Genomic DNA, 20,192 nt, shown 5'->3' with positions numbered 1-20,192 from the left:
TTTGATACGATAACAATGGCTCGAAATAAGAAAGAGGACAATGTCTTTATTAGTTCGGTTAGCAACAACAAGTAGTTCCGCTGGTACTAGGCCAAAGTTTGGATTCTGTCGGTGTTTCCGATACAGAGGAAAGCTTTGATCTCCACGCAGATCCACAGGTCGCCATTTCCGAACACGCCATGCAGCACACTTTTTACGTCTCGGCACTGGCTTGCTTTGCGCTGAATTTGAGTCAGTTTCTGTGCAGTATCTCCTCGACAAGCAAGTTGAGCATTTGCTACGCAAAAAAAACAAAAACAGGAGAAAGTATCCAACATCAGTCAGATTATCGGTAATGTTTGCTGGGCCTGCCATTTCCCGAACGAAACTGGATCAGCAACTGTTTGTATCAATCTGCACTTTCGTAAATTCCGTCACTGTCTTGACGAACTGTGTCATTTTCTTCACCGCGATACACAGTTCATTGCAAAGAGCTTCCTCAGTAAATCGTTCAGATTCCACGTACGATTTGTTGTCAAAAAACAACTCAAACGAAAGTTTCAAACTCATCATCCTCCATCTTGCTTGTCGAAGCACCAAAGTACTGTATCGATGTAAAAACAAAAGCAGAAAACTTCGAGGAAACCAACAAATCGACGAGAAATCGAAGGAAATAAGTCTCGTTCTGGCTCAAGTAAGTTACCGTTAAAAATACCGTTATTCTCGCATGCAAATACAAACGAGAATCGGGTCATTGATTATCATTGATACACGTTTAGCGCTGGGGCAGTATCCCCATGCTGGTTGACAGAGGGAAAGAAGGGATGGACGCATAAATTCTCTGCTGGCGTGCTAAAGGCTAAATAGTTTGCAATTCAAATAAACTAAGCTGTTCATTCATAACACAGTTTTGTCCTTGTGTGTCTGTTTCAATAGTGTTTCTGTGGTGTTCAATCTTCAATGTCGTTTTTCTCAGTTCAGCCATTTTGCCTACGGTTACGTCTTGGGTTACGCGATTTCTCTGGCTGTAATTTAGCTAGAGCAATATTTTCTTTTGTAGTTTGTGCAGAATACAACATTCTGGGGGATTACGAAGGGATTTTGCTGAAATTTTATTATAGTCATATCCAGATTATTTCAAAAAATAATTTCGCAAGCGTTACCCTAAAGTTTGACAGTTGTAACAAAGAAGTGTTCCTAACTCCAAATATAAATATAATAAACAAGATCTGCTTCGTAATCCCCTAGAGCATACCCAGAAGGATAAAATAAAACAATAATTAGAAGTGTGACAATCACATCTGATGAAAATCCGTGTATCTCCTGTACTCCACTTTTGTCTGTATTTTGACTGTTTTTGTCGCGTAAAACAAAAACCAGCAACCGAAAATACAAAAAGTGACTATTCTTTGTCATCATTTGTTCATTTCTTTCATAAAATAACATTCAGACACAATAAAACATTCAAAATTAAAAAAAAGGTAGTGCACTGGCCCACCTCCCCTTAATTTTTCTTTCTTCATTTCTTCCCCTCATAGGAGCAATAGCGAGTCTCTAATATCACTGGCATGATGTGCTTGCTACAGGTGAACAGTAGGCACTGAACTGGTCTTGCACCATATAGGCTGTATTCAATAAATGGGAGGTCCATAATCTGAGAAAAGAAACAATGAATCAATCAAGAAACTAAAACCCAGGTGCACATCTGCGGCACCTAGGGAGTGTACGTGCACACTATCTTGTTCCTGCCTCTTGCCATCTCAGAGGTATGGCGACAACAGACAGCCAGACAGACACACACACACACACAGACAGACAGACACTCTCTTTCTCTTCGCCCGGGAGTAAGCGGAGCCCTGTTGCAATTTAAGACGCTCGCTATCCCATTATGATTAGCTTTACCTCCTTTGTTTGGATACAAAAAAAGAGTTATCTCCCTTACCTTCTAGAAATTTCCGGAACTGTCCAGTTAATTTTTCATTCTTCATTTCTTCCCCTCATAGGAGCAATAGCGAGTCTCTAATATCACTGGCATGATGTGCTTGCTACAGGTGAACAGTAGGCACTGAACTGGTCTTGTACCATATAGGCTGTATTCAATAAATGGGAGGTCCATAATCTGAGAAAGGAAACAATGAATCAAGAAACTAAAACCCAGGTGCACATCTGCGGCACCTAGGGAGTGTACGTGCACACTATCTTGTTCCTGCCTCTTGCCATCTCAGAGGTATGGCGACCACAGACAAAAAAGAGTTATCTCCCTTACCTTCTAGAAATTTCCGGAACTGTCCAGTTAATTTTTCATTCTTCATTTCTTCCCCTCATAGGAGCAATAGCGAGTCTCTAATATCACTGGCATGATGTGCTTGCTACAGGTGAACAGTAGGCACTGAACTGGTCTTGCACCATATAGGCTGTATTCAATAAATGGGAGGTCCATAATCTGAGAAAGGAAACAATGAATCAAGAAACTAAAACCCAGGTGCACATCTGCGGCACCTAGGGAGTGTACGTGCACACTATCTTGTTCCTGCCTCTTGCCATCTCAGAGGTATGGCGACCACAGACACACACACAGACAGACACTCTCTTTTATTTATATGTATAGATAGACTAGCAGTTAAACCCGGCTTCGCCCGGGAGTAAGCGGAGCCCTGTAGCAATTTAAGACGCTCGCTATCCCATTATCATTAGCTTTACCTCCTTTGTTTGGATACCAAAAAAGAGTTATCTCCCTTACCTTCTAGAAATTTCCGGAACTGTCCAGTTAATTTTTCTTTCTTCATTTCTTCCCCTCATAGGAGCAATAGCGAGTCTCTAATATCACTGGCATGATGTGCTTGCTACAGGTGAACAGTAGGCACTGAACTGGTCTTGCACCATATAGGCTGTATTCAATAAATGGGAGGTCCATAATCTTAGAAAGGAAACAATGAATCAAGAAACTAAAACCCAGGTGCACATCTGCGGCACCTAGGGAGCGTACGTGCACACTATCTTGTTCCTGCCTCTTGCCATCTCAGAGGTATGGCGACTACAGACAAAAAAGAGTTATCTCCCTTACCTTCTAGAAATTTCCGGAACTGTCCAGTTAATTTTTCATTCTTCATTTCTTCCTCTCATGGGAGCAATAGCAAGTCTCTAATATCACTGGCATGATGTGCTTGCTACAGGTGAACAGTTATCTACCTTACCTTCTAGAAATTTCCGGAACTGTCCAGTTAATTTTTCATTCTTCATTTCTTTCCCTTATAGGAGCAATAGCAAGTCTCTAATATCACTGGCATGATGTGCTTGCTACAGGTGAACAGTAGGCACTGAACTGGTCTTGCACCATATAGGCTGTATTCAATAAATGGGAGGTCCATAATCTGAGAAAGGAAACAATGAATCAAGAAACTAAAACCCAGGTGCACATCTGCGGCACTTCGGGAGTGTTCGTGCACACTATCTTGTTCCTGCCTCTTGCCATCTCAGAGGTATGGCGACCACAGACAAAAAAGAGTTATCTCCCTTACCTTCTAGAAATTTCCGGAACTGTCCAGTTAATTTTTCTTTCTTCATTTCTTCCCCTCATAGGAGCAATAGCGAGTCTCTAATATCACTGGCATGATGTGCTTGCTACAGGTGAACAGTAGGCACTGAACTGGTCTTGCACCATATAGGCTGTATTCAATAAATGGGAGGTCCATCATCTGAGAAAGGAAACAATGAATCAAGAAACTAAAACCCAGGTGCACATCTGCGGCACCTAGGGAGTGTACGTGCACACTATCTTGTTCCTGCCTCTTGCCATCTCAGAGGTATGGCGACCACAGACACACAGACACACAGACACACAGACAGACACTCTCTTTTATTATATGTACTAGCAGTTAAGCCCGGCTTCGCCCGGGAGTAAGCGGAGCCCTGTAGCAATTTAAGACGCTCTCCCTTACCTTCTAGAAATTTCCGGAACTGTCCAGTTAATTTTTCATTCTTCATTTCTTCCCCTCATAGGAGCAATAGCAAGTCTCTAATATCACTGGCATGATGTGCTTGCTACAGGTGAACAGTAGGCACTGAACTGGTCTTGCACCATATAGGCTGTATTCAATAAATGGGAGGTCCATAATCTGAGAAAGGAAACAATGAATCAAGAAACTAAAACCCAGGTGCACATCAGCGGCACCTAGGGAGTGTACGTGCACACTATCTTGTTCCTGCCTCTTGCCATCTCAGAGGTATGGCGACCACAGACAAAAAAGAGTTATCTCCCTTACCTTCTAGAAATTTCCGGAACTGTCCAGTTAATTTTTCATTCTTCATTTCTTCCCCTCATAGGAGCAATAGCAAGTCTCTAATATCACTGGCATGATGTGCTTGCTACAGACAAAAAAGAGTTATCTCCCTTACCTTCAGTTCTAGAAATTTCCGGAACTGTCCAGTTAATTTTTCATTCTTCATTTCTTCCCCTCATAGGAGCAATAGCGAGTCTCTAATATCACTGGATACCTCCCTTCAATGTATACAAAGTAAGAGTTACCTCCCTTTGCTTCTAGAAATTTCCTGAACTGTCCGGTTAACTTTTTCTTCTTCATTTCTTCTCCTCATAGGAGCGATAGAGAGTCTGTAATATCACTGGCATTATGTGCTTGCTACATGTGAACACCAGGCACTGAACTGGCCTTGCACAGCAGGGGGCAGGGTTAGTGTGTGTGTGGGGGGGGGGGGGGGCGGGATGATAGCGGGCGGGGGGTAACCCTTGAGAATGACACGGTATACTGGTTTGATGAGAGTTACCTCCCTTCCGTGGGTGACAAAGCATGACTTACCTCCCTTGCACTATGTAGACTGTATTGATAGATGGGGAGGGTCATTATCCGAGGAAGGAAACAATGTCTGGAGAAACTAAAACCCAGGTGCACATCTGCGGCACCTAGGGAGTGTACATGCACACTATCTTGTTCCTGCCTCTTGCCATCTCAGAGGTATGGCGACCACAGACACACAGACACACAGACAGACACTCTCTTTTATTATATGTACTTCCCTCTCTCTCAGAAACTTCTAGAATCTTATTCCAATGAGAATAAGCGATAGATGAAAGTGTGAGCTCATACATTTGGATTAAAAGGCTGGGACTGACAGTGTGAAAGCATCACCATCAACACACTCTTTTTGCTGAAAAATAACTTTTTGACTTGAGTTATCTCCTTTTCTTAGGAAAATTCTAGATACTTGAAAACCAGGTCTAACATCGACTCTATATATTCTGTAAAGACTGATCAGGCGTGCCTGCATTAGAAGAGAAGATACCTCCCTTCAATGTATACAAAGTAAGAGTTACCTCCCTTTGCTTCTAGAAATTTCCTGAACTGTCCGGTTAACTTTTTCTTCTTCATTTCTTCTCCTCATAGGAGCGATAGAGAGTCTGTAATATCACTGGCATTATGTGCTTGCTACATGTGATCACCAGGCACTGAACTGGCCTTGCACAGCAGGGGGCAGGGTTAGTGTGTGTGTGGGGGGGGGGGGGTGGGGGCGGGATGATAGCGGGCGGGGGGTAACCCTTGAGAATTACACGGTATACTGGTTTGATGAGAGTTACCTCCCTTCCGTGGGTGACAAAGCATGACTTACCTCCCTTGTACTATGTAGACTGTATTGATAGATGGGGAGGGTCATTATCCGAGGAAGGAAACAATGTCTGGAGAAACTAAAACCCAGGTGCACATCTGCGGCACCTAGGGAGTGTGCATGCAAAATATCTTGTTCCTGCCTCTTGCCATCTCTGAGGTATGGCGACCACAGACACACAGACACACAGACAGACACTCTCTTTTATTATATGTACTAGCAGTTAAGCCCGGCTTCGCCCGGGAGTAAGCGGAGTCCTGTAGCAATTTAAGACGCTCGCTATCCCATTATCATTAGCTTTACCTCCTTTGTTTGGATACAAAAAAAGAGTTATCTCCCTTACCTTCTAGAAATTTCCGGAACTGTCCAGTTAATTTTTCTTTCTTCATTTCTTCCCCTCATAGGAGCAATAGCGAGTCTCTAATATCACTGGCATGATGTGCTTGCTACAGGTGAACAGTAGGCACTGAACTGGTCTTGCACCATATAGGCTGTATTCAATAAATGGGAGGTCCATAATCTGAGAAAGGAAACAATGAATCAAGAAACTAAAACCCAGGTGCACATCTGCGGCACCTAGGGAGTGTACGTGCACACTATCTTGTTCCTGCCTCTTGCCATCTCAGAGGTATGGCGACCACAGACAAAAAAGAGTTATCTCCCTTACCTTCTAGAAATTTCCGGAACTGTCCAGTTAATTTTTCATTCTTCATTTCTTCCCCTCATAGGAGCAACAGCGAGTCTCTAATATCACTGGCATGATGTGCTTGCTACAGGTGAACAGTAGGCACTGAACTGGTCTTGCACCATATAGGCTGTATTCAATAAATGGGAGGTCCATAATCTGAGAAAGGAAACAATGAATCAAGAAACTAAAACCCAGGTGCACATCTGCGGCACCTAGGGAGTGTACGTGCACACTATCTTGTTCCTGCCTCTTGCCATCTCAGAGGTATGGCAACCACAGACAAAAAAGAGTTATCTCCCTTACCTTCTAGAAATTTCCGGAACTGTCCAGTTAATTTTTCATTCTTCTTTTCTTCCCCTCATAGGAGCAATAGCAAGTCTCTAATATCACTGCCATGATGTGCTTGCTACAGGTGAACAGTTATCTCGAGTTATCTCCCTTACCTTCTAGAAATTTCCGGAACTGTCCAGTTAATTTTTCATTCTTCTTTTCTTCCCCTCATAGGAGCAATAGCAAGTCTCTAATATCACTGGCATGATGTGCTTGCCGCGTACAGGTGAACAGTTATCTCCCTTACCTTCTAGAAATTTCCGGAACTGTCCAGTTAATTTTTCATTCTTCATTTCTTCCCCTCATAGGAGCAACAGCGAGTCTCTAATATCACTGGCATGATGTGCTTGCTACAGGTGAACAGTAGGCACTGAACTGGTCTTGCACCATATAGGCTGTATTCAATAAATGGGAGGTCCATAATCTGAGAAAGGAAACAGTGAATCAAGAAACTAAAACCCAGGTGCACATGTGCGGCACCTAGGGAGTGTACGTGCACACTATCTTGTTCCTGCCTCTTGCCATCTCAGAGGTATGGCGACCACAGACAGACACACAGACACACAGACACACAGACAGACACTCTCTTTTATTATATGTATAGATAGATAGATAGAAGTACCAAAGATTAGTTCTTGGCCATATTTTCGAGCTGTGCATTGTTATATTATGGGAAAAACACGTTTGAACGCAAATTCGCAAAGCAATTTTGATTATTTGCTCCGGAACGGCAACGTCGATTTCCCCCCCCCCCCCCCAAAAAAAAAATCTGGTTCAATATATGCGGAAACATGCTGGTAGTGTCATATTTTGTAAATGGGTTTGGAAGAACTGCTCATAATTTACATAGCACTCCGGCCCTGTTCTTTTTTTCGTCACACCCAAAACCGTTATTTGTTTTGGGCGACGCAGCATTATATTATGAAGTCTCAATCAAAAACTCCAAGTTTCAGAGCTAGTCTTCCAGGACCCAGGAACCACGGTAAAGGTTATGATGTCATAGTGTCAGAAATGAGGTCACGCAAGTGTCTGAGTATACATTATTTATCTGGGCTAGCCAAAACACAATTTGGTCAAGAAAATTAGTGATAACGATGATTCTTATGAAAAAATTCTCTTCTTTTCAAAATTTGGTGATGTTGAATATAATTATCAGGCTAGTCAATATGGTGGTGGGAAGGAGGTTGGCAGTTGTGCAAGTTTGAATATGTGAAATATTCTTAGGGTTAAATAACTAAATGGAATGATACAGGTTACGTAAGGAGATATTTTATAAAGCTGGAACAGCGTGTTTTTTGTTTGTTTTGTTTTTATTTGAGGGAGTGGGGGGGGGGCGGGGGGTGTGGTTATAGGTCGTGGAATCCTCCTTTTAAGACCTACAAAACCCTGAGAATGTCAAGTCTTAAAATGGGGGTAAACTTACAGAGGTTATGTACAGAATATCTTGGAAAACATGGTCTTGAAAATATCTTATCGGGGGTTGGGGCGGGTGTCTTCTAAGTTCTATAGGGTAAGGTGGTTTAGGGAGGCGCGGGGGTAACGAAAGGGAGTCGTGAGTAAGCATTTCCTTGTCTTGTCTTTCTTGTTGGTGCTGCGTTTCGCATGGGATTAAGCAAAACGGTTAGGTTTGATCCACCTAAACTTCTTTCCAGTCTATTATTATCTTATTTTATTATTCACGATAACACAATATTTGAAGAGATTCAATTTGATATACAACATGTTATAATTACTTGAAGAAATGAGCATGAAACTTTCTTTTTTCGGACCATACCATAATTTCATTATTTTCAGCATGAAATATCATGAACTAAAAAGAGTTAATTTGGACGCGTCCACTCCGGGATGTTTGGAGCAGAAGTCACGCAAGTACAATATGTAGGATAAACAGAATACTACCTGCCTTGCTGTGTCGTACCAGATTTTTCGAAAATGGAAAAGCTCGCATTCACTCGCACTTTAATATTTAAAATAGCAACTCGTGTAAATCTTGTACGACACAGTAAGCCATGTAGTATTCTCTGTGTACTACATGGCTGTGGTGGTGTGACTGCAGTGCCAATCAACGTGGCCATGAAGAAAGCCACCAGCCAGAGCTCCACCAAGTGGGGCAACTCAGCTTACGCAGTGGACGGCATCACGCGCGTTGCGGACATCGCTCGCTGCACGTCCACCAACCCGGCTGTGGACGGGTCAAGCAACGGCTGGTGGCAGGTGGACCTGGGTCAGCAGTATGCAGTCTACAGCCTCGGAATCACCCCTCGCCTCGATTGTTGCGGTCAGTATTTTAGCAGTTTTCTCTGCCCTGTCTCCTGTTCCTTGTCCGGATCATCCACTTCTCCATCCACATCTGAATTTCGTGCCGCGGCCAGACTTATCGCTTTTACAGACGCTACAGGCAGGGGCGTCAGGTGTTGCACTCAGTATTGCCTTGCCACAAGCGAGCATTTGTTCTGCAAAGCGACTGTTTCACTCGATAGCTATGTTCCACAAGGAGGCTTTACGTCTTCAAAGTGATTGTATCAGTCGGTATCTCTGTACCTCAAACAGGCCCTTAAAGGCACAGTAAGCCTCCCGTAAACCATCACAGATACTGTCAGGCTTTTACACACAGTGCAAACACCCTTCCATTTGAACGCTCACCGAACGGGAACATCCTAGGTGCCCTACGTAAAGAGCGAGCAATTTTCAAAGAATTTATTTCTGCGTGGTTTATCCTACCCCTGAGCCATCGTGAACCCGCGTGATCCAGTTTCCCTTTTTGGCTCACGTAAGTGTAGCCTATGCGATGCTAACTTTTGTCTGTCTGTGCGCGCGTGCGTGCGTGCGTGCGTATGTATGCATGTCTGTGGTAGAAACTTTAACATTTGACTGAACACCGAAATACTAATTTTACCTGGTTATTATTCAAGCAACAGCTTCAAAGTATTGAAGCAATGATCAACATTTTGTCGGCACGTATGTAGTTAAAGTGTGTATCCAAAGAAAACGGGTGGTGGTTTTTTGACTCACATGCGAAGCAAAAGTGAGTCTATGTACTCACCCGAGTCGTCCGTCCGTCCGTCCGTCCGTCCGTCCGGAAAACTTTAACGTTGGATATTTCTTGGACACTATTCAGTCTATCAGTACCAAATTTGGCAAGATGGTGTATGATGACAAGGCCCCAAAAAACATACATAGCATTTTGACCTTGCTTCAAGGTCAAGGTCGCAGGGGCCATAAATGTTGCCTAAAAAACAGCTATTTTTCATATTTTTCCCATTTTCTCTGAAGTTTTTGAGATTCAATACCTCACCTATATATGATATATAGGGCAAAGTAAGCCCCATCTTTTGATACCAGTTTGGTTTACCTTGCTTCAAGGTCAAGGTCACAGGAGCTCTTCAAAGTTGGATTGTATACATATTTTGAAGTGACCTTGACCCTGAACTATGGAAGATAACTGTTTCAAACTTAAAAATTATGTGGGGCACATGTTATGCTTTCATCATGAGACACATTCGGTCACATGTGATCAAGGTCAAGGTCATTTTGACCCTTATGAAATGTGACCAAAATAAGGTAGTGAACCATTAAAAGTGACCATATCTCATGGTAGAAAGAGCCAATAAGCACCATTGTACTTCCTATGTCTTGAATTAACAGCTTTGTGTTGCATGACCTTGGATGACCTTGACCTTGGGTTAAGGTCACATGTATTTTGGTAGGAAAAATGTGTAAAGCATGTGAGTCGTATGGGCTTTGCCCTTCTTGTTTTTCTTTTTGGGGGGGGGGGTAAACACAGCTGACTGGTTTGTGTCGTGTGTGGTATGTAGACCAGGTCAGGGGTCAAGGTTAGGTCAGATCGCGTAAAGGATTGTGGTATAGATACAGTTATCACCGAGCTGCAGTTCACCGATTCGGAGAAGACGATTTCACATTGTTCGGTTTCGTAGCTCCAGAAAAATAGATAAAGAAGATACCAAAGGAGATTTCCAACAGGATAATCTGCACAGCGTGTTTCCAGTGTCTGCGCGAGGAAGCGCTGTCGAAAGTGCAGTGTCGATCTGGCCATCTGGCAGTCGTGTCCCCGTAAGTAGGCTACAGACAGATCTAAATCTAGTGTCTCACACTCTTGCACCGTGTCACCTATGCTTACTGTGTGTGTGTGTGTATGACGGATTGATTGAGTTTGTGTTACTGTTTGTCAATTTCTTACGTGAGCCTTGAAGGCTTCGTCTCTTGTTCACAATGCAGTCGTCAGTTTGTAATTTGAATGCGGCTCGCTGTGAGGTTATCTGCAATAGCACGTTATTATGTACCTCTGACTTTTCACGAAACAAACGAATGTGGTTCATAAGAACTCGAGCGATGGCTTTTGACTGCCTATAAACCGTCGTCTGCTACGAAAACCACGACCTTGCTTTTCTTTTTTCAAACTTTCAAAACTTCGAATTGTACTGATCTTGTCTTGATGAAAAAATAATTCTTTTATGATTTAAGAATGTTTGTGTAACAAGCTGTCAATTTATTATTTAGATTTTAAAAGTTAGGTCTAGCGCCAAAACGCACAATCATCGTTCGACGGCTATCGCCAGTTGAAGGGAAGTAACTCATTTTTGACCTGAGTTCAGGATGGGTCCGATTGAGATGGTCTCAATCCGAAAAATTAATTCTTTGAAAATTGCTCGCTCTTTACGTAGGGCACCTAGGATGTTCCCGTTCGGTGAATGTTTACGGACCTGTGACGTCATACCAAAATATTACTCAGATTCCAGAAACACATTTTTGAGCAGAAGAAAGACTGATCTTCAAATACACGTATATTTCTGACCAAAAAACTGCTGTTTAACATCTGGGCTATACCACTGAAAAAAATATCCTGAACTTTTTGGGCTCAGTGTACAAAGCTTCAAATAAGAAACACAATCAAATGAGAGCTGAGCCTGTCATTGCAAAATAAGAAGGAATATTATATACAAGAATTTTCTATAATGACGTTTATCTCGGTGACTTTGGCATCATAAGCAGTGGAAAAACAGGTCCCTGCCAGACTTGCTTGACATGACCACATTTACATGATATATACACGTGTGATTTGAACGATTATTACCTCACGAGTGTCTCTCTCACCTATGTAGGATAAAATATTGTTCCTTCAGAAAGATGGCTCTGACAGCAGAAACAATTTAAATTGAAGTTTGAGTCAAACACCATTTCTCTACATTAATGAACGTACCTGCAGTAATTCCCCTCACAGACTGAATAACAGTTTGTTCCCAATGCTGCTTCCGTGTATTGGTTAGATCCATCTCGGTTAGATCCATCTGCAGAGTACGGATTGTCATCCGTTTAAAAAGGAAAAACAATCAGAACTTGTCATCAGTGATCAACCTACCTTGCAAGAGTGGGGTGAAACACTCACTTCCTGCCAATATGTAGGTTAAGATCCACTAATTTTTTCAAAATTACTTCAAGTATGTAATTTGTTGCCCGCGTGTAGTCGGCATGCTAGCTAAGAAGGTTGCACAATTTCAAGGGTGTATGACCAATACTTTCAGAGATATGGACGTTCAAAGTTTCCATTATTTGGTGTTATTTGCTGTTTTGCGTTGTTGGTCAGTTTTACGTCGACGCAGCGCTTGCAATTGTTGTTGTAGAAATGCAAAATTGTCTGGATACACCGACATATACATAGTTTATACCTCGATTTGTTTCTAAGCTGTATCTTTGTAATGTGGTGAAATAATGTGCCCCAAAAATGACAAAAATCGCAAAAATCACAATGGTCAAAAAATGAAATGTTGACTTTTTTGAAAATATTTAGTTTTAATGTAACAAAACGTTGGCGGGGCTTATTTATAACAAAAAAAATGTATTAGCTTTATAATGTAGTAAAATCACAGAAAAGCAAAACAAATGTTGAAATAACTCAACATCGTTAACATTTGAAAATAACGTGAAGACAAAATACACTCTTCAAAAAAAGTTAATGATCGGTTGAAAAAACGGATCTAATTATAAAATATTGCCAAAAAATTGAAACATCGACATAATAATCAAAAGATTAATGTGTTTGAATTAACAAATGAACAATGAGTTGACCTAGAATTTTGTTTGGCAGGCAGAGTTATTTCCCTTTGTGGGACTTCTCAAAAGCTTCTGCATTTTGGAAGGTAAAGGGTGTTTTTTTTATAGCCCCATGAAATTTGCGGAACGCATGCCAGGGCAAAAGGTTGTGATTTACGTGCTACAACAGGGTCCTGGCTATGAACATCGCTTACCAGCTTGTGTTTAAAGGTTGACACGCTGACACAATTATGCACAGTAGCAACATGCCCCCACGAAGAAAACTGAGCGATTTGGATAGAGGACGGGCAATAGGATGGCTACAAGACGGTGTTGCTGCCAGGCAAGTGGCCCAGAGGCTTGCAGTGGCTCCCTCTGTCATCATCAGACTAAAACAGAGATTCCACGCAACTGGAAGAGTGCAGGAGCGACAACGTTCTGGTTGGCCCAGAGTCACCACACACAGAGAGGATCGTTTCATTCAAAGGCAGGCCATGCAACAAAGAATGGCTACGGCAAACAACATTAGGCAACGCCTACAAGCTACCACCAACACTGTTGTTAGTGGTGAGACGATCCGAAACCGCTTACACAACTTGGCTTGCGTGCAAGGCGTCCAGTCCGAGGAACAACCCTGACTGTTAATCACCGAGCAGCTCGCCGAGCCTGGTGCACTCAACATGTGAGGTGGCAACGTCAGCAGTGGGCTCAGGTGTTGTTTACAGATGAGTCCCGCTTTTGCTTGGAACCTGCTGATGGTCGCATCCGAGTGTGGAGGCGTCGCGGAGAGCGCTTCGCAGAAGGCGCTGTTCTGGAACGACAGCGTTTTGGCGGAGGCTCTGTGATGGTCTGAGGATGGATCAGCACACGTCTAAGGACACCTCTGTACCATATAGTGGGCAACTTGACCGGTGTCCGCTACCAGAATAAGATCTTGCAACCCCTGGTCGTTCCAGTCCTCCAAGCGATCGGCCCTCGTGCGATTCTTTGGGATGACAACGCACCTCCCCATCGCTCTGCAGCTGTAAACACCTTCATCCAGCAGGCCAGGGTCAACAGGATGCTGTGGCCAGCCAACAGCCCGGACCTGAACCCCATAGAGCGCATGTAGGACGAGCTTTGTCGTCGGGTACAGCAACATCACCCTACTCCTGCCAATCTGGGTCAACTGCTGCAATGGCTCCAGCAGGAGTGGAATGGAGTTTCCAGAGCATTCATACGCAACCTGATCCACTCCATGCGCCAACGATGTGTTGAATGCCTGGCATACAACGGAGGGCACACGCGTTATTGACACTGATTCACATTGTTGTGAATTCCATTTTCGAGGGTTGTCACGTTTGACACACTCTAGCTAAATTGTCGCTGCCGCGTTCGATCTTTGCTTTGTTTGTCATAACTCATTACTCCTTGGTTGTTCAATTATATAATTTAAAAAGAAATGAAAGAATTCGGTCTTGTCTATTTTGTGTGGCGTGCTTGTAAAATAGTGAGCCTTAACCTTTTTTGAAGAGTGTACGTTTACTGAGTACTAATTTTATATCTTCTTACCAGAAATACCTAGGACTTCCACTAAGAAATCTTATATTGTATATTCAAAAGCAGGCTTGAATTACAATTAAAATTAAATCAACAAAAATATGGTTGCACCGACACGCATGTGGGTCTGAATATTTCCACCACCATTAAAACGTTTCATGACCTGTATCATTTTAAGACCCAACTGTGTGAAAAAAATCAAAAGCATCTTTGAAATTGAATAGCTGTTTTATAAATTGAAAGTTACATTAAGACATTGAGTTATAACATTGAGTTATAACATCGACATAATATATACAAATACAACATTCACATTTATGTCGAATTTACAGCCTAGAATTAATACTCAGCAGGGCTCCCCACGGACACTCGTCCTAGACGGTCCCGGGACCCCCATGTTTACTGTTTAGAGGGTCAATAATGGACCCCCTACGTGGAGTTTTAGAGAGTCCAAAAAGAGCCCATGGTCCCGAAACTACCTGTGGTCACATAAAGCATTGTTATCGCGAACATTGTGATCAAAGGGTCTTTTTTCATCAGAATATTCGAAGAGCACACTTCAACCTAACCTTGTTAAATGGAACACATACCGCGTTTTGCATATCGTTTCGGTGTAACACGAGAAAATTACTCCCACGAGATTTCTACTCCGGAGTAAACATTTCGTACGAAAAAGTTACTCCCTTTACGAAAAAAAACACTCCCACATTACACGAGAAAATTACTCCCCAAGACAGGGGAGTTCCGAGTAAACATTTCGTAAAAATAATGTTACTCCCCTGACGAATAAATAACGAATAAATTACTTTACCCCAACACGAGTAATTTAACTTCCCATGCCAGGTGTACGAAATGTTTACTCCCTTGTCCCCTGTTAGTCTTGGTGGTGGAAGGGGTGGAAGGAGGGTAGCGCGACATTCGTGTGCGCGAGATCACTTATTGGCATTATCCCTTCGCCCGCATCCCATTTTTGCGTACGAGATTTTTACTGGAAGTAAAAAAAATGGGGAGTAAAAATTTCGTAGAGGAAGTAATTGTTTCGTGCCTTGGGGAGTTCTTTTCTCATACGAAAAGTGTACTCGGAGTAAGAAATTCGTACGAAATATTTACTCCGGAGGAAATTTTTCTTAGAGTAAATATTTTGTGTTAAACCGGCGTGAAATTGTCATTAGTGCTTGCTCTTTACAGGGTTAGTGCATCCCGGGACCCGCTCTTTACAGGGTTAGTGCGTCCCAGGACCCGCTCTTTACAGGGTTAGTGCATCCCGGGACCCTCTCAATAAGTTTCTGGTACCTGATTTCGACTTCTGGTGCGTTTAGGACGCAGGGACGCGCACTTTGGGGAGCCCTGACTCTATAACATTACAAAGCATTCATGTGTGTGTGTGTGTGTGTGTGTGTGTGTGTGTGTGTGCGCGCCAGTGTGGATGTGTGTGTGTTAGTGTGTATTCGTGTTTTTAAAGATCCTTATCAACCTCTCTCTCTCTCTCTCTCTCTCTCTCTCTCTCTCTCTCTCTCTCTCTCTCTCTCTTTCTCTCTCTCTCTCTAAATGCGCACTTCTTTGTTTTAAATGACAGTTCTCAATTTATTGTTGTAACTAAATCCCTTCCGTGCAATATCATAGGATTATAAACAAATCGCTGTGGAACGCACAGAATGAAACTGAACGCACTGCATTTTTGACTCACATGCGAAGCCGGCCGCCGTCCGGAAAACTTTAACGTTGGATATTTCTTGGACACTATTCAGTACCAAATTTGGCAAGATGGTGTATGATGACAAGGCCCCAAAAAACATACATAGCATTTTGACCTTGCTTCAAGGTCAAGGTCGCAGGGGCCATAAATGTTGTCTAAAAAACAGCTATTTTTCACATTTTTCCCATTTTCTCTGAAGTTTTTGAGATTGAATACCTCACCTATATATGATATATAGGGCAAAGTAAGCCCCATCTTTTGATACCAGTTTGGTTTACCTTGCTTCAAGGTCAAGGTCACAGGAGCTCTTCAAAGTTGGATTGTATACATATTTTGAAGTGACCTTGACCCTGAACTATGGAAGATAACTGTTTCAAACTTAAAAATTATGTGGGGCACATGTTATGCTTTCATCATGAGACACATTTGGTCACATATGATCAAGGTCAAGGTCACTTTGACCCTTATGAAATGTGACCAAAATAAGGTAGTGAACCACTAAAAGTGACCATATCTCATGGTAGAAAGAGCCAATAAGCACCATTGTACTTCCTATGTCTTGAATTAACAGCTTTGTGTTGCATGACCTTGGATGACCTTGACCTTGGGTCAAGGTCACATGTATTTTGGTAGGAAAAATGTGTAAAGCAGTTCTTAGTGTATGTCATTGCTAGGTTTAGTTATTTGACCTTGACCCTGAAGGTCATGTCAAGGTCAAGGTCAAGCATGTGAGTCGTATGGGCTTTGCCCTTCTTGTTTTGGAAGTAACTAACAATCTCTGCACACATTTTAACATGTGAATAAGAACAGAAAAAGTTTGTCAAAAGTATACATAGTTTGATTTGCATTTACTTCAAGGCCAAAATTTCTTCTCGTTCATTATTTCTTCATAAAGATTCTGGAAATTAACTAAATGTTTCCCCCTATCAAGGCCTCCTAACTTTTTTTTTAAATGCAGGTCGGTTTGTTGTCATCTGTGCATTACTACCTCTTGCCACCCGTGCAGTCATTGCTACCAGGTATCTCAACAATCAAACCGTCTATACAGGCTTAAAGGCACGTCCTTTTTCAAAACAGGATTGCTCACTACACAGATCTGCGAAGACTTTTACATAGAAAAAAAATCTCTTGGCATGAACATATACCAGGAATAAACATCCTGACTGGTTTTTGGAGCTGGATTTTGCAGGGAATGTTTTACACGTGTGGCGTTTAAGAAATTAATTAATACAATTCTATATTCGCAAAGAGAGTACCCATACAGAGTGTTCAGTTCTGGTATTTTTCAAAACGGAAGGATGGCCATATCCCATGTAAAAGCCTGGTAAGATTTGAGATTTTGAACCCAATCGTTTACACGGGAAGAGCTGTCAAATGGATGTCCATTTAAGAGGACGCATCCATGCCTGGATGAGAAATACACTGATAACACAGAAAAGGCACGAGTTTAACCTGCATATTCACAAAACTGGTTCAGAGGCCCGGTAAAGGGAACAGACACATGTTAGTTATTTTAAGAGAACATCACGAAGACCTAATTATTAAATTAAAGCCTTTCTGCACGAATGTACATCTTCTATGAATTAATTTCTAAAACGCCACATGTGTAATTCATTCCACACACAAAATCCAGCTCCAAGAAGCAGTGAGGCTGTTTATTGCGATGTGTTCAAGTCGAGAGATGATTTTTCCCGTGTAAACTGAGCCTTGGCAGATCTGATATAGTGAGCAACTAGATGAATACCCGCTTCGCCGGGTACGGCTTCGCCGGGAAGAAGTCGAGCCTAATACCCGGCTGGCTTTGCCGGCGCACCACATGAAGGAAGGGAGATAAACGCGCAAAACACTGGAGAAGAGTAAAAATAGTATAAAGGGAATATGGATTGAGCGTTGTCGACAGTGACCTTCTAAAAATAGAAACGGGAATATGGATTGACGCCACACGAAGGAAGGGAGATAAACGCTGAAAACACTGGAAAAGATAAGGAAGAGTTACTGGGAATGGATCCAGAGAAAAACCAAAATCGGTTCAGCGCTGCGCGCTGAGAGCACGTGTTGAAATATCTCATCGAGCAGGTTGTGTCCGGGGTGTAGCTGAATATGGCCACCAAATTTGAAACAGATCCATCGAGAACCTTGGGCGTGCATCGCGGACACACACACACACACACACACACACACACACACACACACACACACACACACACACACACACACACACACACACACACAGACACAAGTCGTATATATAATTTCCCTTGTTTTAACCTAATTTCTTGGTTAAAACTTGTTTAAATTTCTAAATTCTTTCTTAATAAATATCAATTCTACACTTTGGCCTTAAATCAAAGTGTTTCCCTTCACAGATATCCTCTTGGGGTTGTCAGATGAGGGTAGTCTCCCATGCCAACAGAGGCTACCATTCAGAGAATGGTTTGCTTCTTAGTTGGATACCATGGGTTGACAACTCTCGCCATCAGTACCACCTGACCACTGATGAGACACACTAGTGTCGAAACACGTGTCTGGTCTAGGTACAAATACAATGGTCCTCCTCAGGACTAGATTACCTTGATATACGTCCCCCACAAAGGGACTTTGCTCTGTAAATCTCGGTCCCCCTTGAGGAGGGTCTGATGCTCCCAATAGGCTGTCTGTGAAGGGATACTTTTTTCTCTCTCTATCTCTGCTAAGAGATTTTAACAAATCTCGGAAGAAAGTCTCTGCTGACTTTCAATTGTTTCTTTCACAATTTCTGATGTTTTATATATATATATATATATATATATATATGTGAACAGCTCAGATCATGGGTCATTTTAACACCTTCACATTTAAATGCTTATTTTATAGCCATCCATTGAATTGAGAAGAAAACAAAGCATACTAAACTGCTAAGCATGAATCAAACAATAAGAAAATAAAAAGAAACAACAGCATCGTTTTGTATGTGTGGGTAGTAAACACGTTTTATTTACAAAACACGGCGGAAAATGGCGACAAATTTGTTGCACAGCGACAGGTCACTTTCTTCAACCAAGGCCAGTACTTTCATACATGACAAAGGAAAGCAAATATGGCCTGAATAATAAAGTTATAGTGTTCCTTTGCGTGTCTGAGTGATAAACTGTTTTAACCAACTATCTTCTGAAACGTAATTGCACTCAGCAGATTTTGTCTTCAGCTCATAACTTTCGTGTCACACGGTCTTTGCGACAAACAGATAGATCGCATTCTCGCAGAAAATCATTGACAACACAGACCAGTCATTTTTAGCATTGCATTTGGGAAGGGCTACTATTATAGTGTGTTTTAAGAAAGAAAAACATTACAGTATCGGCAAAACACGACCAAATAAGTTTTCGTGTCACAGCGTTATGGGCGTGAGATTGTGTTCTCACACTGTAGCAAAATCATTGACAACACAGACAAGTCAGTTTTAGCATAGACATTGGGAAAGGCTACTATTATAGTGTGTTTTAGGAAAGAAAAACATTATAGTATCAGCAGAACACGACCAAATCATTTGCGTTTTGGGCGTTATGGGCGTTTTTTCACACTGCAGATCATATTTCAAAAACTACGGAGTGGATCTTTATGAAATTTGATATGGATATTTTTGACTGGATTTTCTCATAGAAGGTTTTCCCGTTTATTGATAGGACAGTTTGATGACGTCATATTTTACCGTTTGCCAAAAGGTCGAGGCAGCACTTTCACAGTTACAGTTTTTCATCAATTTGATCGAATTTCTTATCACACAATCTCAGATCTAGGCCGGATTATGGGATTGCATTTCAGTTTGGTCACTTAAAGTTTTGTTATTGAAATGTTTGTTCGAAATATGTCATTTTTTCAAATTTTTAAAAACTAATATTTGAAACAAAAAAATTATATTGGTGTATTCCCTATTGCGTCCTGTATCTAAAACTATATAGTTTTGTTGTTTTGTATTGATAATTATGCTTAAAAATGAAGAAAACCGATAAATAACCACTATCTTTATTTATGAAAAAAGACACTTAAAAACAACTTCTATCTATTCCTTACCATTTTCTGATTCCAAATATATATAGTTTCATGGTGTTTGACGTTGAAAATAGGCTAAAACTTAACAAACTCGGATCGTTGAATGGAAATTATACTTCCAAGCTCCGTGCAGCTGACAACATGATAAAAACACGTCATTTCAAGTGTGGAACACGCTCATGACGTCATACTGAAAGGTGATGAATTATGGCTTCACCTTGCGATGTTTCATTTCAAACATGGTAACATTTTTAAAGGGGTTTC

General features: G+C 41.8%; 1 protein-coding gene across 1 annotated transcript in view; it reads left to right on the top strand.

Annotated features, from left to right (window-relative positions):
• Window positions 1-20,192, top strand: part of LOC138948331 (uncharacterized) — a 322,492-nt gene that overhangs the window by 97,370 nt on the left and 204,930 nt on the right. Inside the window, exon 8 of the mRNA XM_070319840.1 lies at window positions 8,673-8,894. Coding sequence (XP_070175941.1) covers window positions 8,673-8,894 — 222 coding nt within the window. The remainder of the gene's footprint in view (window positions 1-8,672; window positions 8,895-20,192) is intronic.

The sequence above is a fragment of the Littorina saxatilis genome, linkage group LG15, assembly GCF_037325665.1.
Source record: "Littorina saxatilis isolate snail1 linkage group LG15, US_GU_Lsax_2.0, whole genome shotgun sequence".
Classification (NCBI taxonomy): Eukaryota; Metazoa; Mollusca; class Gastropoda; order Littorinimorpha; family Littorinidae; genus Littorina; species Littorina saxatilis.
This window is presented reverse-complemented; position numbering and strand designations above follow the sequence as displayed.